The sequence below is a fragment of the Oryx dammah genome, unplaced genomic scaffold, assembly GCF_014754425.2.
Source record: "Oryx dammah isolate SB20612 unplaced genomic scaffold, SCBI_Odam_1.1 HiC_scaffold_2, whole genome shotgun sequence".
Lineage (NCBI taxonomy): Eukaryota > Metazoa > Chordata > Mammalia > Artiodactyla > Bovidae > Oryx > Oryx dammah.
Window position 1 is genome coordinate 72,657,385 of NW_024070186.1, and position 17,891 is coordinate 72,675,275.

The 17,891-nt window shown below is 36.3% G+C and overlaps 1 protein-coding gene and 1 long non-coding RNA gene across 7 annotated transcripts in view; one reads left to right on the top strand and one right to left on the bottom strand.

The window, feature by feature from the left end:
- The first annotated feature begins 2,799 nt into the window (after nt 1-2,799).
- Nucleotides 2,800-15,321, top strand: LOC120871689. Its single transcript, XR_005723114.1, has 3 exons — nt 2,800-2,811; nt 6,909-6,911; nt 11,358-15,321. It is a non-coding gene; the product is annotated as an uncharacterized LOC120871689 (long non-coding RNA).
- DCUN1D1 (defective in cullin neddylation 1 domain containing 1) overlaps nt 13,916-17,891 on the bottom strand; it is a 30,000-nt gene continuing 26,024 nt past the window's right edge. For all 6 annotated transcript variants that reach the window (XM_040251698.1, XM_040251689.1, XM_040251696.1 and 3 more), the window contains exon 7: nt 13,916-16,672. In XM_040251698.1, the coding sequence (XP_040107632.1) occupies nt 16,593-16,672 (80 nt within the window). In that variant the 3' untranslated portion in view covers nt 13,916-16,592. The remainder of the gene's footprint in view (nt 16,673-17,891) is intronic.

The window sequence follows — 17,891 nt, forward strand, 5'->3', positions numbered from 1 at the left end:
CCATTTAGAAAAGAATGAAATCATGCCATTTGCAGCAATATGGATGGACCTACAGACTATTGTACTAAGTAAAGTCAGACAAAGACAAATGCATTACTCACATGTGGAATCTAATTTTGTAAAATGATACAAATGAACATATTTACAAAACAGAAGCAGACTAGCAGACTTACAGAAATCAAAACCAATCCTGTGGTTACCACAGGAGAAATGTTAAAGTGGGATAAATCAGGAGCTTGGATGAACATAACTCACACTACTGTACATGGGGAATTCTACTCAATACTCTGTGATAACCAGTATGTGAAAAATCTGAAAAAGATTGAGCATATATTTATGTATAACTGAATCACTGCTGAAACACAACATTGCAAATCAACTACCAATAATATTAAAATAAGAAAGCAGAGAACTGAAAAGATGTATTTTCTGCTGTCTGCACCAGGATTCTGGCAAGAGGACCATCCACAAACATATTCAAGGGTCCCTATACCAGGCTTTAGCCAGCCCCAAGTGCCAGTGATATATGTCACCCAACTCTGCCACTGCCCTTTTCTCCCCTATATTTCTCTCTGCCAACTTTTTCTTTTCTTTATGTGCACACTCCCAACCCCTTAGTGGTGAGTGAACTTTGAGAAATCAAAAATTTGTGCTATAGTGCAACATTCTGAAAAAAAGGTTCCTAATTGCCAACCTGTTGAATCAAAGTCTTACCTAAATAAGAAAGGTGTTCTCTACTTCAAATGCAGCAGCAAAGGCACTTTTCATCAAATACTATTAAAAAGAATCATGGTATTACAGGTTCACAAAATTTTTACGGGAGTTGAATCCAAGACACAGAATATTGTGATCTAAAAGATAATTCAAAATAGTTGTTATGAAGAAATTCAACAAGCTATAAGAAAACTGAGAAAGGTAATACAATGATCTCAGGAATGAAGTCAATGAGTGAAAGGAATACTATACCAAAGGGATTGAAATTCTAAAAACAAAAATTCCAGGGCTCAAGAACTTAGAAAAGAGATGAAGAATGCATGAGAAAGCATTGAATATAGGGCAGGTCAGATGGAAGAATAAGCTCAAGGATAGCAATATAGAAGTGTTTCAGGTGGAAAAGAAGAGAGAAGTAATACTTTTTTGAAATGAAGAAACCCCATGAGAATTTACAGACTCCATTAGAAGGCCAGCATAGCATTAGTGGGTATGCCATAAGGAGGAGAGAGAAAAGAGCTGAGCGCATGTTCAAAAAAATATAGCTGAGAACTTCCTAAACCTGGGAAACTGGATATACTGGTCCATGAAGCTAATAGAACATCTTATCTCAATGAAAAAAGGACCTCCAAGATGAAATCACTGCAGGTGGTGATTGCAGCCATGAAATTAAAAGACGCTTACTCCCTGGAAGGAAAGTTATGACCAACCTAGATAGCATATTCAAAAGCAGAGATATTACTTTGTCAACAAAGGTCCGTCTAGTCAAGGCTATGGTTTTTCCAGTAGTCATGTATGGATGTGAGAGTTGGACTGTGAAGAAAGCTGAGCGCCGAAGAATTGATGCTTTTGGACTGTGGTGTTGGAGAAGACTCTTGAGAATCCCTTGGACTGCAAGGAGATCCAACCAGCCCATTCTAAAGGGGATCAGTCCTGGGTGTTCTCTGGAAGGAACGATGCTAAAGCTGAAACTCCAGTAGTTTGGCCACCTCATGCGAAGAGTTGACTCATTGGAAAAGACACTGATGCTGGGAGGGATTGGGGGCAGGAGGAAAAGGGGACGACAGAGGATGAGATGGCTGGATGGCATCACCGACTCTATGGACATGAGTCTGAGTGAACTCCGGGAGTTGGTGATGGACAGGGAGGCGTGGTGTGCTGCAATTCATGGGGTCGCAGAGTCGGACACAACTGAGCGACTGAACTGAAGATACATTAAGACTCAAACATCAATTATAAATAATTTTAAAAGCAGCCATTGGAAAAAAAACAAAACCCATAACCTACAAAAGAACCCCTGTAATGCAGTCAGCAGATTTATCACCAGAAATTCTACTACCAGGAGAGAGTGAGATGACATATTCAAAGTATTGAAAGATAAAAATTCAGTCAAGAATACCCAATGCAGAATGACATATATATACTACTATACATAGATCATAAAGACCTAATGTATAGCACAGGGAACTCTACTCATTTCTCTGTAATGACTTATTTGGGAAAATCATCTAAAAGAGAGTGGATATGAGACTTCTGTGGTGGTCTAGTGGTTAAGAATCTGGCGTGCAATGCAGGGGACTTGGGTTCAGTCCCTGGTATGGGAAGATCTCACAGACTGCAGAGCAAGTAAGCCCGTGCACCACAACCACTGAGCCCTTGAATTCTGGAGCCCACACCATAACTAGCATCCATGCACCATAACAAAATGAGGGGACAAGACCCAACGCAGTCTAATATTTTTTTAAAAAAGGTCAGGTAAATGTGTATGTATAACTGATTCCCTCTGCTGTAGAGCAGAACCTAACAATACTGCACATCAGCTATACTCCAATTAATGAAAATACCCAATCCAGCAAAGTTATCCTTCAGATAGAAAGGAGAAATAATAGCTTTCCCAGACAAAGCCTCAAGGAGTTTACCAATAGTGGTAAACCTGCCTTAAAAGAAATGTTGATCAGAGCTCTTCAAGATGAGATTAAAAGGCAAAGAAGTCCACAAAAGTGATAGAATTGAAAAACTAAAATTTTTAGAATAGTATTATGAAACAATTACAAAAGTTAAAAGGAGGACATTAAAAATTACTATAGCTACTAAAACTTAGTAACAAAGTCACAGCATAAGATAATTTGAGAAATCAAAAATATAAAAGGGGAAGAGTAAAGGATGGAACATGTTTAGACAAATGGAAATAAATTGCTATCAGTAAAAAAAAAAAAAGGACTACTGTTTCTATGAGATATTTTATGTAAATCTCATGTTAACTACAAAAAGCTACAGCAGACACACAGAAGAGAGTGAACAAACCACCACGGAAAATCACCAACTTACAAAAATGAAAAAGAAAACAATGAAGAGACAAAATAACCAGAAGGCAAAAAAAAAAAGGCAGTGGTAAATCTTACATATCAATGGGTGGAACTTATCAATCAAGAGGCACAGACTAGACAGGTTAAAAAAAAAAAAAAGACAACTATAGGCTGCTTGTTGCTGCTGCTAAGTCGCTTCAGTCGTGTCCAACTCTGTGTGACCCCATAGACAGCAGCCCCCCAGGCTCCCCCGTCCCTGGGATTCTCCAGGCCAGAGCACTGGAGTGAGTTGCCATTTCCCTCTCCAGTGCATGAAAGTGAAAGTGAAGTCGCTCAGTCGTGTCTGACTCTTAGCAACCCCATGGACTGCAGTGCACCAGGCTCCTCCATCCATGGGATTTTCCAGGCAAGAGTACTGGAGTGAGGTGCCATACAGGAGACTTATTGCAGCTCTAAAGACATACACAGGCTCAAGGTGAAAGAATGGAAAATGATATTCCAAGCAAATGGAAACCAAAAGATGGAAAACAGTATGGAGGTTCCTCAAAAAATTTAAAAATAGGTCTAACATATGATCCAGCAATTCTACCTCTGGACATACATGCCCAAAGGAAACAAATGCAAGATTTTAACATGATAAATGCACTTCCTTGTTAACCACAGCATCAGTCACAATAGCCAAGCTATGGAAACAGGACTTCCCTGCTGGCCCAGTGGTTAAGAGTACACTTGTCAATGCAGGGGACACAGGTTTAATCCCTAGTCCAGGAAGAATACATGCCAAGGGGCAGCTAAGCCCATGTGCCACAACTACTGAGTCCATGAGCCCTAAAGCCCATGCTCTGCAACTAGAGAAGCCACAATGAGAAGCCTGCACACCACTAGATAAAGCCCGAATGCAGCAACGAAGACCCCAGGACTGCCAAAAATAAAATTTTTTAAAAAGAACCTAAACTCTTAAAACTGAGTATTGTCAAGATTTCAGTTCTTCCTAAACTGATCTACACATCCAACGTATTCCCAGTTGAGATTCTACCAACTGCACTATAGAATGTGTAGCACGTACGGCTATAGAATTTGTATTCTACAGTTGCTGAATGTTCTATAAACATCAGCTGTGATTTTCAAATCAGTATCTGTGTGTGTGTGTGTGGCTTTTAGACAGTTCTATCAATTACTGAATGAGTAGTAAAATCTCCAACTGTAATTGTGAATTTGCCCATTTCTATCATTTTTTGCTTCATATATTTGGAAGGTCTGTTCTTAGGCGCATACACATTTAGAATTCTATTTTGAGGAACTGATCTTTTATCAAAGTGAAATGTCCTTTTATACTTATTAACATAGCCACACTATCTTTTTTATGCTTGTTTACATGATATATCATTTGTAGTCCTTCTATCTTTATATTTAATGCATGACTTGTATAAAGCATCTACTTGGGTCTTGCTTTTTGTCTGTTCCAAAAGTCTCTTCCGGTTAATATAATCACTAATATATTTGTATTTAAACGGTACATTCTTGCTCTTTTCTGTTGTCTCTTGTGCTTCTCCCTTTCCTGCCTTCATTCAGGTTGTTTTTTAGCAGTCAGTCTCCTTTTAGCTTTATGGTTATACCTGTTTTCAGTGGCAATTCCTAGGATTTACAAAACATCCTTATATTGTTCAATGGTAAAGAATCTGCCTGCAATTCAAGAGCCACAGGAGATTCGGGTTCAAACACTGGATTGGGAAGATCCCCTGGAAGACGAGATGGCAACCCACTCCAGTATTCTTGCCTGGAAAATCCCATGGGACAGAGGAGCCTGGCAGGCTACAGTTCATAGGGGTCACAAATAATTGGACACAACTGAAGCAACTTAATTAGCATCCTTGCAGTGAATATTATCTCACCTCATTTATAAGAATCTTACAATAAAATTCCATTTACTCTTCCAGTCCTTTGTACTGTCATGTAGTTTACATTATAAACCCAACTAAACACTTTTTGCTTTAAACAATTAAGTTTTGTAAAAGTATTTTATAATGCTTTCCAATTCCAATGAATATTCAGGACTATATTGAAAGTACTATAAAAAGTATTTTATTTTTAAAATATAAAAGTATTTTATTTTTATAATACTTTCAATCCTGAAGGAAATTAGTCCTGAATATTCATTGGAAGGACTGATGCTGAGACTGAAACTCCAATACTTTGGCCACTTCATGTGAAGAACTGACTCATTGGAAAAGACCCTGATGCTGGGAAAGATTGAAGGCAGGAAGAGAAGGGGACGACACAGGATGAAATTGTTGGATGGCATCACTGACTCACTGGACAGGAGGTGGTGATGGACAGGGAGGCCTGGCATGCTGCAGTCCACAGGGTCGCAAAGAGTTGGACACGACTGAGCAACTGAACTAAACTGATGGCATACGTTGTACTTTTTAGTGTCCACTGCCTGAGAAAACACACATAAGAATGTAAAGATCCCTTACACTTGCAACAGTATCCTAGAGGTACACCCGGAAGTAGAACCATGCACATGTGTTGCTGAGTCACTTCAGTCTGTCACTCTGGGCTGTAGCCTGCCAGGCTCCTCTGACCATGAGATTCTCCAAGTAATACTGAGTAGATTGCTACGACCTTCTGCAGGGGATCTTCGTGACCCAGGGATGGAACCAGTGTCTTCTGTATTACAGGTGGATTCTTTACTGCTGAGCCACTGGGGAAGCCCCCAGAACTACCCTACCCAGCATTTAAAATGTGTGTGCAGTTTAGACTGTCAGACTAGAGAGGCAGTTTTTCATTTCCTGGGGTAAAATGTACAGCCCCGAGATCCAAAGCAGGATTGTGCTGCCCAAAGACATTCAAGTATCTGGCTATCCTTTGGGACATTACTTATTTTTACTTGTTTGAGAGAGTAAGAAACATTCATGTCTAACAACAGAATACTTGATTTCCCCAGATTTCTAATCCAATGGTCTCATTATGCTACATGGCAGCAGCATCTATACGACCATTTCAATTAGACAGTTTTCCTCCCCTCCTTACAACCCGTCATTAAATTATGTGACCCCACCTGTAAAATACATCCTTGGTTTGCCCACCTCTCTTCTACCATTGTCACACTAGTTCAAACCAGCATCACACCTTGTCCAGACACCAGCCTCCTCACTGGGAATCATTCTCAAAACAGCAACCATGTTTGGTTGCTTTTAAAAGCAAAACTCAAAAAGGTTTTTATGGCAAAACCAATACAGAATTGTAAAGTAAAAAAAAAAAAATCTCCAAACGTATCTCATTGCACTTAGAAATTCACACTCCTTGTGCTAGCTCACAAAATCATATGCAATGTGGCTCCTGCCTGCCTCTCATCTCATGGCCCTCTCTGCTCCTCAGCCACCTCACTGCCTTGCCTTCCATTCCTCAACCTTGCCAAGTTCATTCATGCTTCAGGGACTTTGAACTACTGTTGTTCTCTGCTAGATCTAGATCACATGGGTGGCTCCGTTTCTTTTGGACCTCCAGGTCTGCAGAATCCCCAGAAGTAAGACTAGGTAGTTACCTTAAAAATAAGTAAACTAAAAAACTTAGATAAAAATCTGTTTGTGATCCAGTGAGCTAAATTTTCTTATCCTCACGTCTCTAAGCAAGTTACATATTTGGTTGTTAATGAATCTGGAAATAAAAAGTACCTGAGAATCCAATTCATTAATTTTTCTTATTTCCCTTGGAAAACCTTCACATTCAGTGCATGTAGTATTAGGTAAGGCCATACTGCTGCACCAGACACCCTACAACAAAGAGCCTTAAAGAGAAGGGGTGTAACATTCTCTGATTACCTTCTGTGGAGAGTTCCAGTAGGAACTGTACAGCATGACAAAGTGGAGTTGTTCCCGGAATGCAGAGATGGTTCAACATATGAAAATCCATCATTCTGATATGCCACAGTAAGAGTGAAGGACAAAAACCACATGATCATACTAACTGATGCAGAAAAGCATTTGATAAGACTCAATACCCTTTTCAAATAGATGGGGAAACAGTGGCTGACTTTATTTTTCTGGGCTCCAAAATCACTGCAGATGGTGACTGCAGCCATGAAATTAAAAGATGCTTTACTCCTTGGAAGGAAAGTTATGACCAACCTAGACAGCATATTAAAAACCACCTGTTCGATGCAGGATACAGGATGCTTGGGGCTGGTGCACGGGGATGATCCAGAGAGATGATATGGGGTGGGAGGTAGGATATGGGGTTCATGTTTGGGAACTCATCCACCTGTGGCAAAACCAATACAGTATTGTAAAATAAAGTAAAAATAAAAATTTAAAAAAAATAAAAACCAGAGACATTACTTTGCCAACAAAGGTCCATCTAGTCAAGGCTATGGTTTTTCCAGTGGTCGTGTATGGATATGAGAGTTGGACTATAAAGAGAGCAGAGCGCAGAAGAATTGATGCTTTTAAACTGTGGTGTTGGAGAAGACTCTTGTGAGTACCTTGGACTGCAAGGAGATCCAACCAGTCCATCCTAAAGGAGATCAGTCCTGGGTGTTCACTGAAAGGACAGATGTTGAAGCTGAAACTCCAATACTTTGGCCACCTGATAGTGGGAAAGATTGAGGGCAGGAGGAGAAGGAGATGACAGAGGAAGAGATGGTTGGATGGCATCACCGACTCGATGGACGTGGGTTTGGGTGGACTCTGGGAGTTGGTGATGGACAGGGAGGCCTGGCGTGCTGCGGTTCATGGGGTCGCAAAGAGTCGGACACGACTGAGCGACTGAACTGAAGATACATCCTCTAAGATCAGGAACAAGGTAAGGATGCCCACTCTTGTCACTTCTACAAGTTATCTGAGGTCCTAGCCACAGCAATTAAGACAGAATGAAATGAAACGCATCTAAACTGGAAAGAACCAAAATTATATTTGCAGATATAATCCTTCATGTTGAAAATCCAAGATTCCACACACAAATTGTTTTAATATAAAGCAAAACAGAAATTGAAAGGGAGAAATAGACAACAGTATAATAAAAGTAAAGTGAAGTCGCTCAGTCGTCCAACTCTTTGTGACCCCAGGGACTGTAGCCTACAAGGCTCCTCTGTCCATGGGATTTTCCAGGCAATAGTCCTAGAGTGGACTGCCATTTCCTTCTCCAGGGGATCTTCCCAACCCAGGGCTCGAACCCGGGTCTCCTGCGTTGTAGACAGACGCTTTACCGTCTGAGCCACCAGGAAGCCACCATAATAAAAGTAGGGGACTTCAATATTCCACTGTCATCAGTGGACAGACCATCCCAGACAGAAAACCAACAGAGACACAGAGCTTAATAACATCTGAGCAAATGTTTAACATCTAGAATATCAAAAGAACTCTAACAACTCAACAACAAAAAAATAAAATACCCAATTCAAAAATGAGCAAAGGACTTAAACAGTCATTTTTTCCAAAGATGATATATAAATGGCCAACAAGCATGTGAAAAGATGCTCAATATCACTAACCAGAGGAATGTAATTAAAAACCACAATGAGATATTACCTCAATTCATTAGGATGACAAATACAAGAAGGGGAAGGAAAGGAAGGCGGGAGGGAAGGAAGGAGGCAGAAGTGTTGAGGAAGACGTGAAGAATCTGGAGCCCTTGTGCACTGCTGCTAAGACTAAACTGGTGCAGCTGCTGTGGAGAGCAGATTAGAAGTTCCTCAAAAGGTGTAAACGAGTGGCACAGGAGCCAGTCACAGCACTTCCGGGTGTTTATCCAAACAGTGAAAGGAGGGTCTCAAAGAGATATTTGCACACTTATGTTCACAGCAGCACAGTTAACAGCCAAATGTCCACTGACAGATAAATGGATAAACAAAATAAAATGTGACAATGGAGCATTATTCAGTCTTTAAAAAGAATGAATTCCCGTCGCATGCTGCAGTGAGGATGATGCTTGAGGATATTATGCTAAGTGAAATAAGCCAACCACAAAAAGAAATACTGTGCTCAAGACTCCATTTATATGAAGTACCTGAAGTGAAGTGAAAGTCGCTCAGTCATGTCTGACTCTCTGCGACCCCATGGCCTATACAGTCCATGGAATTCTCCAGGCCAGAATACTGGAGTGGGTAGCCATTCCCTTCTCCAGGGGATCTTCCCAACCCAGGGATCGAACCCAGGTCTCCTGCACTGCAGGCGGATTCTTTACCAGATGAGCCACCAAGGAAGCCCTACGAAGTACCTAAAACAATCAAATCCATAAGACACACTAAGTAAAACAGTGGTTACCAGGGGATGGGATGTGAAAATGTTTTCAATTCTATTTCCAGGAGCAGAACTGCTGAGTCATATGCTAACTCTATGTTTAACTTTCTGAGGATCAGCCAAACCGTGCTCCACAGCCGCTGCACCGTTAGCATTCCCACCCCTGTACAAAGGCTCCAGTTCATCCGCATGCTCTTCAACACTTGTCCTTTCTACTAAAGTAATCCTTGAGGGTGGGAAGTGATAACGCACTGTGGTTCTGGTTTGCATTTCCCTAATGACTAAAGTTGTTGAATATTTTTTCATCTGTATATATGTTCTGGAGAAAGATCTATTCAAATTCTTGCTCATTTGTAAATTGGGTTATCTTTATTGTTAACTGTAGTTCTTTATATATTCTGAATACAAGTCCCATTATGTTTTTAAAGTTAAGGGAATGTCTACTGATATAATTATTATAGCTTTCTATACCACACTTCATTAATTTCCAAAATATCTTCCAAGTTATTATATTTTTTGAAGTACATCAAAGGTTACCTTAAACATAAATTGCACAGAAATTTTAAAATATAAAGCGACCAATACATTTTCAAACAAATGAATTTCAAGCTGAAGAGAGACAGGTACGGGGACCCATCAATTAAAAGAAATTTATAGATATACAGAACATATGGACCTTATTTTGAAACCAGACTTGAACTGGAAGAATAAATTATGAGACAATTCAAAATGCTGACCAGATAATTACTAAGAAATGGTTAACATTTAAGCATGATAACAGTGTTTTGGTTATCTTTAGGAGCTTTATCTATCAGACATACATACTGAAATATTTACAAATGAAATTATTTGCTACCTGGGACTTGCTTCAGAATAAATCAGGGTTGGGAAGATGGGTACCATATAAATAAATCAAGATTAACCACATGAATTGATTGTGTTGAAGTAGGTTCATTATACTAATCTACTGTTGTATATCCTCAAGTTTTCTATTACAAATAAACACCACTCCAATGTCTACTGTGTTTAAGAGCAAAAGTGGCTGGAAGCAACTAAACAATATCATCTAAAGTTTTACAAACTTAAGAAATTCCTTCCCAGAGCAAAAGAGCTCTGGGAAAATTAATAATGAGACAGACATGTCTGTGCAATTATTTATACAACATTTTAAGTATTACCACCAGTCATAGGCTAACTGGGAACTTCCATCAAGCACTGTACACAAAATAGCACAATGCAACAGCCATCAGCATCACTCTTAACCTACACAGTTCATTTCCTCACTGGAGTTCACTAAGGGACCGGAAATCCCATTGGACGAGTACAGTAACTACCCTCACTGATTTGCAGAAAATACTGCCTTCAACCAAATGTATGTACATAGCAAGTAATTTTGTAACAATCCCTCAAGGCCACCTTATACTCAACTAAATTGCCATCCAACAGACACGTGAATTAGGATAACTAGATATATATAACTTGTACACTTAAAATACAGATCTACCAGGATGACAATAATAAAAATAAATATATTCACACAAGGATTTAGAAAAACTGCAACCCTACATATTGTGTTAGGAATATGTTTAAATGGTACAGACACTGTGGAAAAGTTTGGCAGTTTAGAAAGTCAAATGTAAAATTTTGAAACAATCCAACAATTACACTCCTAGGAATCTACCTAAAAGAAATTAAAATATATGTCCACATAATGACATATATGGGGAATATTCACAGATTATTCATAACAGCAAAACTGTAAACAATCCAAACGTCCATCAATTGGTGAATGAGTAAACAACATGCAGTATATCCACATAATGGAATACTACACAGCAACCAAAAGAATTAAGTACAGTTCATATGGATGAACCTCATAAACATTATGCCAAAGGAAGGAAGCCAGAAACAAAAGACTTCAGGTTGTAGGATTCTAGTCACCTGTAATTTCTGGACAGGAGAAATTTATAGAACAGATCAGTGTGACTGCCTAGGTCTTGCGGTAAGAGCAGGAACTAACACAAAGGAGCATGAGAGGAACTTCTATTAAGGCCGGTGGAAATTTTCTAAAACTGGATTGTGATGGTTTCAGAACACTAAGAATTTACTAAAATTTAATGAACTGTACACTTACAATGGTTGGATTTCATGGTGTGTAAACTATACCTCAAAAAAGCCGTTGCTGTTGAGTAGCACTACAACAGTCTTATGAATGACTATTTTAAAGCTCTGGCTCTCATTACATATAGTTGCAGTACAATGAATTCCAACACACTCTCAGGATTAAGAATACTGAAAACTAAACAAGTATTTTCAAAAGATTTCATGTACACAGATCTCTAAATCTTACTGATCAAATATTGCTCTTTTACCTCTGTGTCATGTAACTACGTAACAAAAGCACTGTCTAGAGCTTACCTTAGCATTTCTCCTTAGCCACTAAGCTTATGCCCTACAGTACTCCTTTTTGTAAAAATCTCATTTGGCATTGCACAAGTTTTCCATTAGATCCAAAGTTTTCTTAGAATATTTAATAACCTGAAATAAAATTAATAGTTATATTAAATGTGTGCCTATATATACTAAATATAAAATGAATATTATCCATTTGTTTTGCTTTGCTTTGCTCATTAAGCCACTCATATGTTGCCTCTATGTTTCCAAACTTTTTGTTTTAAATCAAGCTTTGTTTTTACTATTTTTGGTTCTAAACTATTCTTCACTTTAAACTCATTTGATGGATTCTTCTCTTCAAAGCAGTGCTACTTTCTATAATCAAGCCTGCTTTAATTTCAATCTGACTCCATCTCTTCCTATTCCACTAAAAAATGTTCCCTCTAAGCCAGTTATTAAAAACAGAAAAACACCTTTTTAACCAAACATTTTTCCCCAGACCAAATCTCATATGCAATGCCAATAACATACAAGAGATAAAGTAGAAAGCTTCCGACCTCATGAAATAAAGCAGCCTCAAGGTGTTTCTTGAAAAATAATGCTTTAAAAGTTACAAGCTACACTGATTTCTGCACAGCACAAACACAAAAGATAAGCTGAAAATAAATAAGCAATAATTTAAAAAAAAACTTGGATATACTTAGATCAAAAAAATGTTTTAGAAACTCAATTTTTAAAACAGATAATTATAAAATGATTCCCCGAATATCTGTCTTTAAAACTCCATAAAGACATTACTTTTTAGGAATTCCATCTTCAACAACACCTGTGCATTTTTTTAAAAATCATAATTTCCTTATTTATGGCAGATTAAAAAAAGACGAAAGAGAAGTCAAAAGCCACATTAACACAAAACACTGAGCCTAGTGGAAAGTTGTCAAATAAATGAATTTGTCAGCAAGAAATGCCAATTACCCAACAGGCAGTAAAGAAAATAGATAGCAAGAATGCTCTGGTAAAACCATTTATGTAACTGTATTGAGTTTAAAAAAAAAAAAAAAAAAAAACAGAACTATCCGCCTCCAGAATCAAATACAAATCAAGCAAATATTCAACCAAAATGGTGACAAAGAGTAAGGGTAAACCTGGAAAAGGGGATTTGTACTATTAGGAATTTTCAAATGTAAAACTACAAAATATAAACCACTTCCCCTTCTGAAATCAAAGATAAAGGTATCATAACTTCACCACATTTCTATAAAATAAAAATTATTGCTATATGATTTAAAAATGGAGGCAAGTAAAGAGTTCAGAAATATACTTGTTTATAATCAATTAAATGATGAACCATAATTTGAACCCTAATTATCACATTATGTAGAAATCACAATCCGGTATTGTGTGCTCAGTTATTAAGATAAATGTTAAATAGTTCACATTTTAAAAACATTTTATCATTACATTATCAAATTTGATAAAATCTTATCAAAACATCTATGTATGCAATATAAATCATGTTGTTAAAAGTATAAAGTAACATTTAAAGAAAACTGCTGAGGTGTCAAATAAGTATTTTCTATTAAATATATACAATTTAACATTTAGAACTCCATAAATTAATTCTTGCTAAAAGTTGATTCAGGTTTACAAAGGCATACTTTGTGAACTATAAATTTCCCCAGCACCACTTTCCTTTATTCCAAAATTCTTTCATTAGGTTTAACTTTCTTCTGTCGTTCATATGTAAAAGTTACAGAAGGTTTACAATACGTAGTCTTCATAGTAACATGTTTTAAAAAATCTAAGCAAAGTGCACGTTAAACTGGCTACAACTACTCAAACCTCTTGATTATCATCAAATAAAAAATAGATGAACACTTCATTCACTTAAATCTTTCTGAGGAAAAAAAAAATAGTATACCTTGCTTAAATAAGAATTTCCCAGTAAGGGTATTATATAAAAGATTTCCCATGTTATTTTATTAACTCTCTTTCACTCATTAAAACTTTTTAAAAGTCTAATGAAGAACATATACTTACAAAGCCATATTACACAACTACAGTACTGTTAATTAAATAAAGCAGCCCAGTATAGTTGTAAACATTTTAAATATAGTAAACAAGACTTGGCATGTCTTTTCTCCCAAAAACTTGCCATTACAATGCTCTTTCCATAAATAATTATCCTTTCTAGAAAAGTTTTCTGGTATATTTTAGTCTTTAAAAGTATTACACTGAAATAATATGTGAAAAGATTTAGTCATGGCAATTTCACTGAAGCTTTTATTGCCTCTGTTGGTAATATGACAGGGATGTAAGAAACACAATTGAACTTACAGAGATATGCAGATGACAGTCACTAAAGATAACCTGGATCTCAAGTATTTTTATATGTGGGCACTTCTAATTTTATACACTTGACTATTTAAAAAGCATTACATTTTAAAATGTGTACCTGTTTTGACATTTGGCAAAAAGGAAACTGTACCTGTGGTTCAGTTTAAAACAAAGAATCAGCATGGGGAGTTAACCAAAATGAAGACTGAAACACTAATTAATTAAAGCAATTCAAGTTGTGTGTGTGTGTGAGCATGTGTGTCCCTTTCAACCTGTCAATCTCACTCTTTCACACACACTCACACACACGGCCATTATGTGTAAGCATTCTTAGTACAAAATATTCCCTGTAACCAGACATTTATCCTCAGAAAAATCACACCACATTAAATCAGTCTTCTCTTTCAGGCCCTAGTAATAGTATTGTTTAATTCTAAGATGCCATCATAGAGTTAACAACCTTAACTTTTATGCTACATAATTATATTCAAAGCTTTATGTATTGTTTTGTTTATAATTACACAGTAATTATAAATGTTTAGTACCAAACTGATGACAAACATTATTTTGTTGAAAAGGTCTTGCATTTAAAAGGAAAAGTCTGTAAAACCCAAGGCACTAGGCCACGAACCAATATCAGACTTATATGAAAAACAATTTATATTGGGGAAAAAAAGCTAATCGGATCTCATTTCAAAACACAGCATACTGGAATTAATTAATCAATTCAAAAACAATACCGTAACTCAAAATCTTTAAGACAGGAAACAAAATAGTACATATATATATATATCTTTTTAAAATATTTCATAATTGAAGTTCCTCTTAATATTTACAAATACGAAATCAGGAAATACTGAAAGCAGCAGGATTTTTTCTTTTTTTTTTTTAATAACCAATTCCAGTAACCTGAATAAAAATTTTCAAAATTTTCTTTTGATAGAATCATATTTTTGAATTAAAGTTATGATTGAATATTAATATCTATGGGAAGAGCTTTCTAGTCAATTTCAAATTCATGTAAATAAAAAGTAGTCTTAATATATCAGTTTCTTAAAATCATTTCCACATCTACATTATAATGTACTGCTTTTCTGAAGTACATTCCTTTGATAATTTCAATGTTAGACCTTACAGAGTGCCTGGATACACCAAGCAAAATCTACTCCTGCTAAAAACCAGTCATCCAATCTCTGAAGTTTTATGTTTTTTAAACCGGCCTTAAAGAAATGTTTAAAAAAGCAATAAACTCTTCTTCACATGTCAAGAAGTAAACAGAGAAATGAGCATTTTCATCATGAAAGCAGTTCATGGGTCTTGTAATTAAAAAAAAAAATAGATACAAGATACAGTTCTGCTTTGATGTGAAAACTGAGCTAATCTGAGTGAAATAAAACATAGTAGAAACTAAATAATTTATGAAAATAGAAGCCAGATTTGTACTTTGCATCAAGTGCATGCTTGCTTGAAAATCTTTGCTCCTCAAGTATTTGGCAACCACAGTGATTAGCAGTTAAAACAATTTCAACAAAATAAGAAGTCATCAAAAATGGACTATTTGTCTGAAAGAGCAGTACCTATAAGAATTGAACTTCATGGCTCATTACAACCATTTTCAAAATTTAATTCCTACTTATTAATTAAGAGAATTTCATTTGTGTTCCATAGTGTGCTGACAAAAAAAAAAAAACCCTCATGCCTAAATTTAGAATATTGTATTATGTAGCAATCTAAAACATTCAAACAAATTAAATAGTTTAACTTACTTAACAGGCATATAAGCATTTCAAAATCATAATGAAATCCAATTATGAGGTGCATAATGTAGACGGGAGTAGAATCTTAACATTATGCAGATGTTTTTCTAAATAAAAGCCCCTGTAAGACAACTATATATAAACATGGGTAAGATAAGTGCAAACTAGTTCTGTGGAACCTTTTGAAATCGAGGGTCTAAAACAATAAAATTTTGGGTAGGCACACCAAATTATCCTAAAAATTTTTCACATTGGTTATTTTGACTTTTTTTTCATCAGATACTCAACTCACAATAACAATACATGTAATTTGCCAGGAAAAAAAAAAAATCCCCCCATACCAAAACACCATTCCAGATCTGGTACACTTAAATATATCACTCTCACTGGAAGTGCTATCAGCATAGTCTTTGCAACTAGCCCAAAGCATATATTTAAGAAGTTTTTATAAACTGTGATGTTCATATGTTTAATTCTTATGCCAAACTTGTTTTCTGATGAAGACAGCATTGTGCTTTATGCAAGAATGGAAACTTCAAAATAATCACCATAAAGCTTCTAAGACTTATGGGAGAATAAACTAGGATGGTCCACAGATATAAGATGAAATCCACAATGTTGGAATAATAAATGTTTAGAGCGGCCCAGACTAGAAGACAAGCCCAAACCACCATTAGAAGAATGAAATACGATATGGTCCAAGATGTATCCTTAAAGTTTTGTCTCAACCCTCAGTCTGAATTGTGAGGATTGATCTTCAGTTCAGTCCAGCCAGCAGAAATTGACTGTGCAATTTTCCGTTGTATTTATTGTACAGACTATGTACATTCTAGAAGGTTCCTTCAGTGCTACACTGTTGTACTTTTTGTCCCAGCAATTTGAGGGCGTGCAAATTCCACAAAATCATCAATAAGAACAGGCCATGCTCCTGTGGGGGGGTGGGGGGGGATATGTGAGAAAGGAAAGAAACAAAAGCAGAAATAAGGCTAGTATTTTAATAGAATCCTTATTTTTTCTTAAATGTCTTCCCTATAATTGTTAAAGCATATCATTATAAATATCCTCGCTGATAAGACCTCCAAATTGCTAGCTCTTTAGAGTTTCAACCTAGACTATTCCTTGCATTTTCTCTTTTCTATTATTCCAACACCTGATCATTCTCTGAATGATAAAAAATAACTCTCCTGGTGATTAGTAATATATGGTTTTCTGAAGGCCACTGAAGTAATCTGGTCAAATCCGGCCTTGATATGATGACATGTTGCCAGTGCTGAAAGCATATTAAATTGGAGTTAACCTTTTTCTGCATTTTAGGGCAATCTTACAAAGGAAATCAAAAGCAAGGATCAAACACTAACCTATTTCATGATAATAAATTACTAAAGGATTTTAAATTATATATATACATGCTCTATACATGCTTCTAGGCAACTTCCAAATCAGCAAGTTCTCCACTTTTGAATAAAGCCTAACAGAAAGCACAATCATCTATTATCAGTCATTTCTCAATTCTTAAAACAATACATGACAATGAAAACAAAGATAAGGAAATAACATTATCTGTGGTTAGGTTAAATAGTTCAGGACACTTTTAAGGAGACTAAGGTTACTAAAAATTTTTCAAAGAATACCTGTCTATTCAAAAATATCAAAATACATCTTGCTAATTCTCAAGGGGAACCAGGGAAGTACATGTGAAACAATCAATGTAAACTACTACCAGTTCCAGAAAACAAAAATATCCTGGTAGTGGATGGTAGAGTTACCTTTCTAACTACATGAAGAAACAGCAGAAAAGTATTCAATCAGTGAATATTTACTGAATGCCAATAGTGCTACAGTAGGAAAATAAAGTCCATTTCCATGTGGCCTAAGTCACAAAACTCAAGGAGTTTACAATCAAGCTCACAGACAAAACAGACAACAATAAAAAAATAAATACAAGTACTATAAAAGCACAATAAGAAAAGAGTAAGTTCCTAAAGTAGACTGAAAATCTAAAACATGAATGAAAATCACTCATGCCTTTCTGGAAGACATGAATACAGATTTGGTATTTAAAGAAATAATACAGATTGGTAAAAGACGATGAAGGCATTTTCTATGTTCAGAAGAGCACAAATAAAAGCTCAGAAGAGGGAAATCTA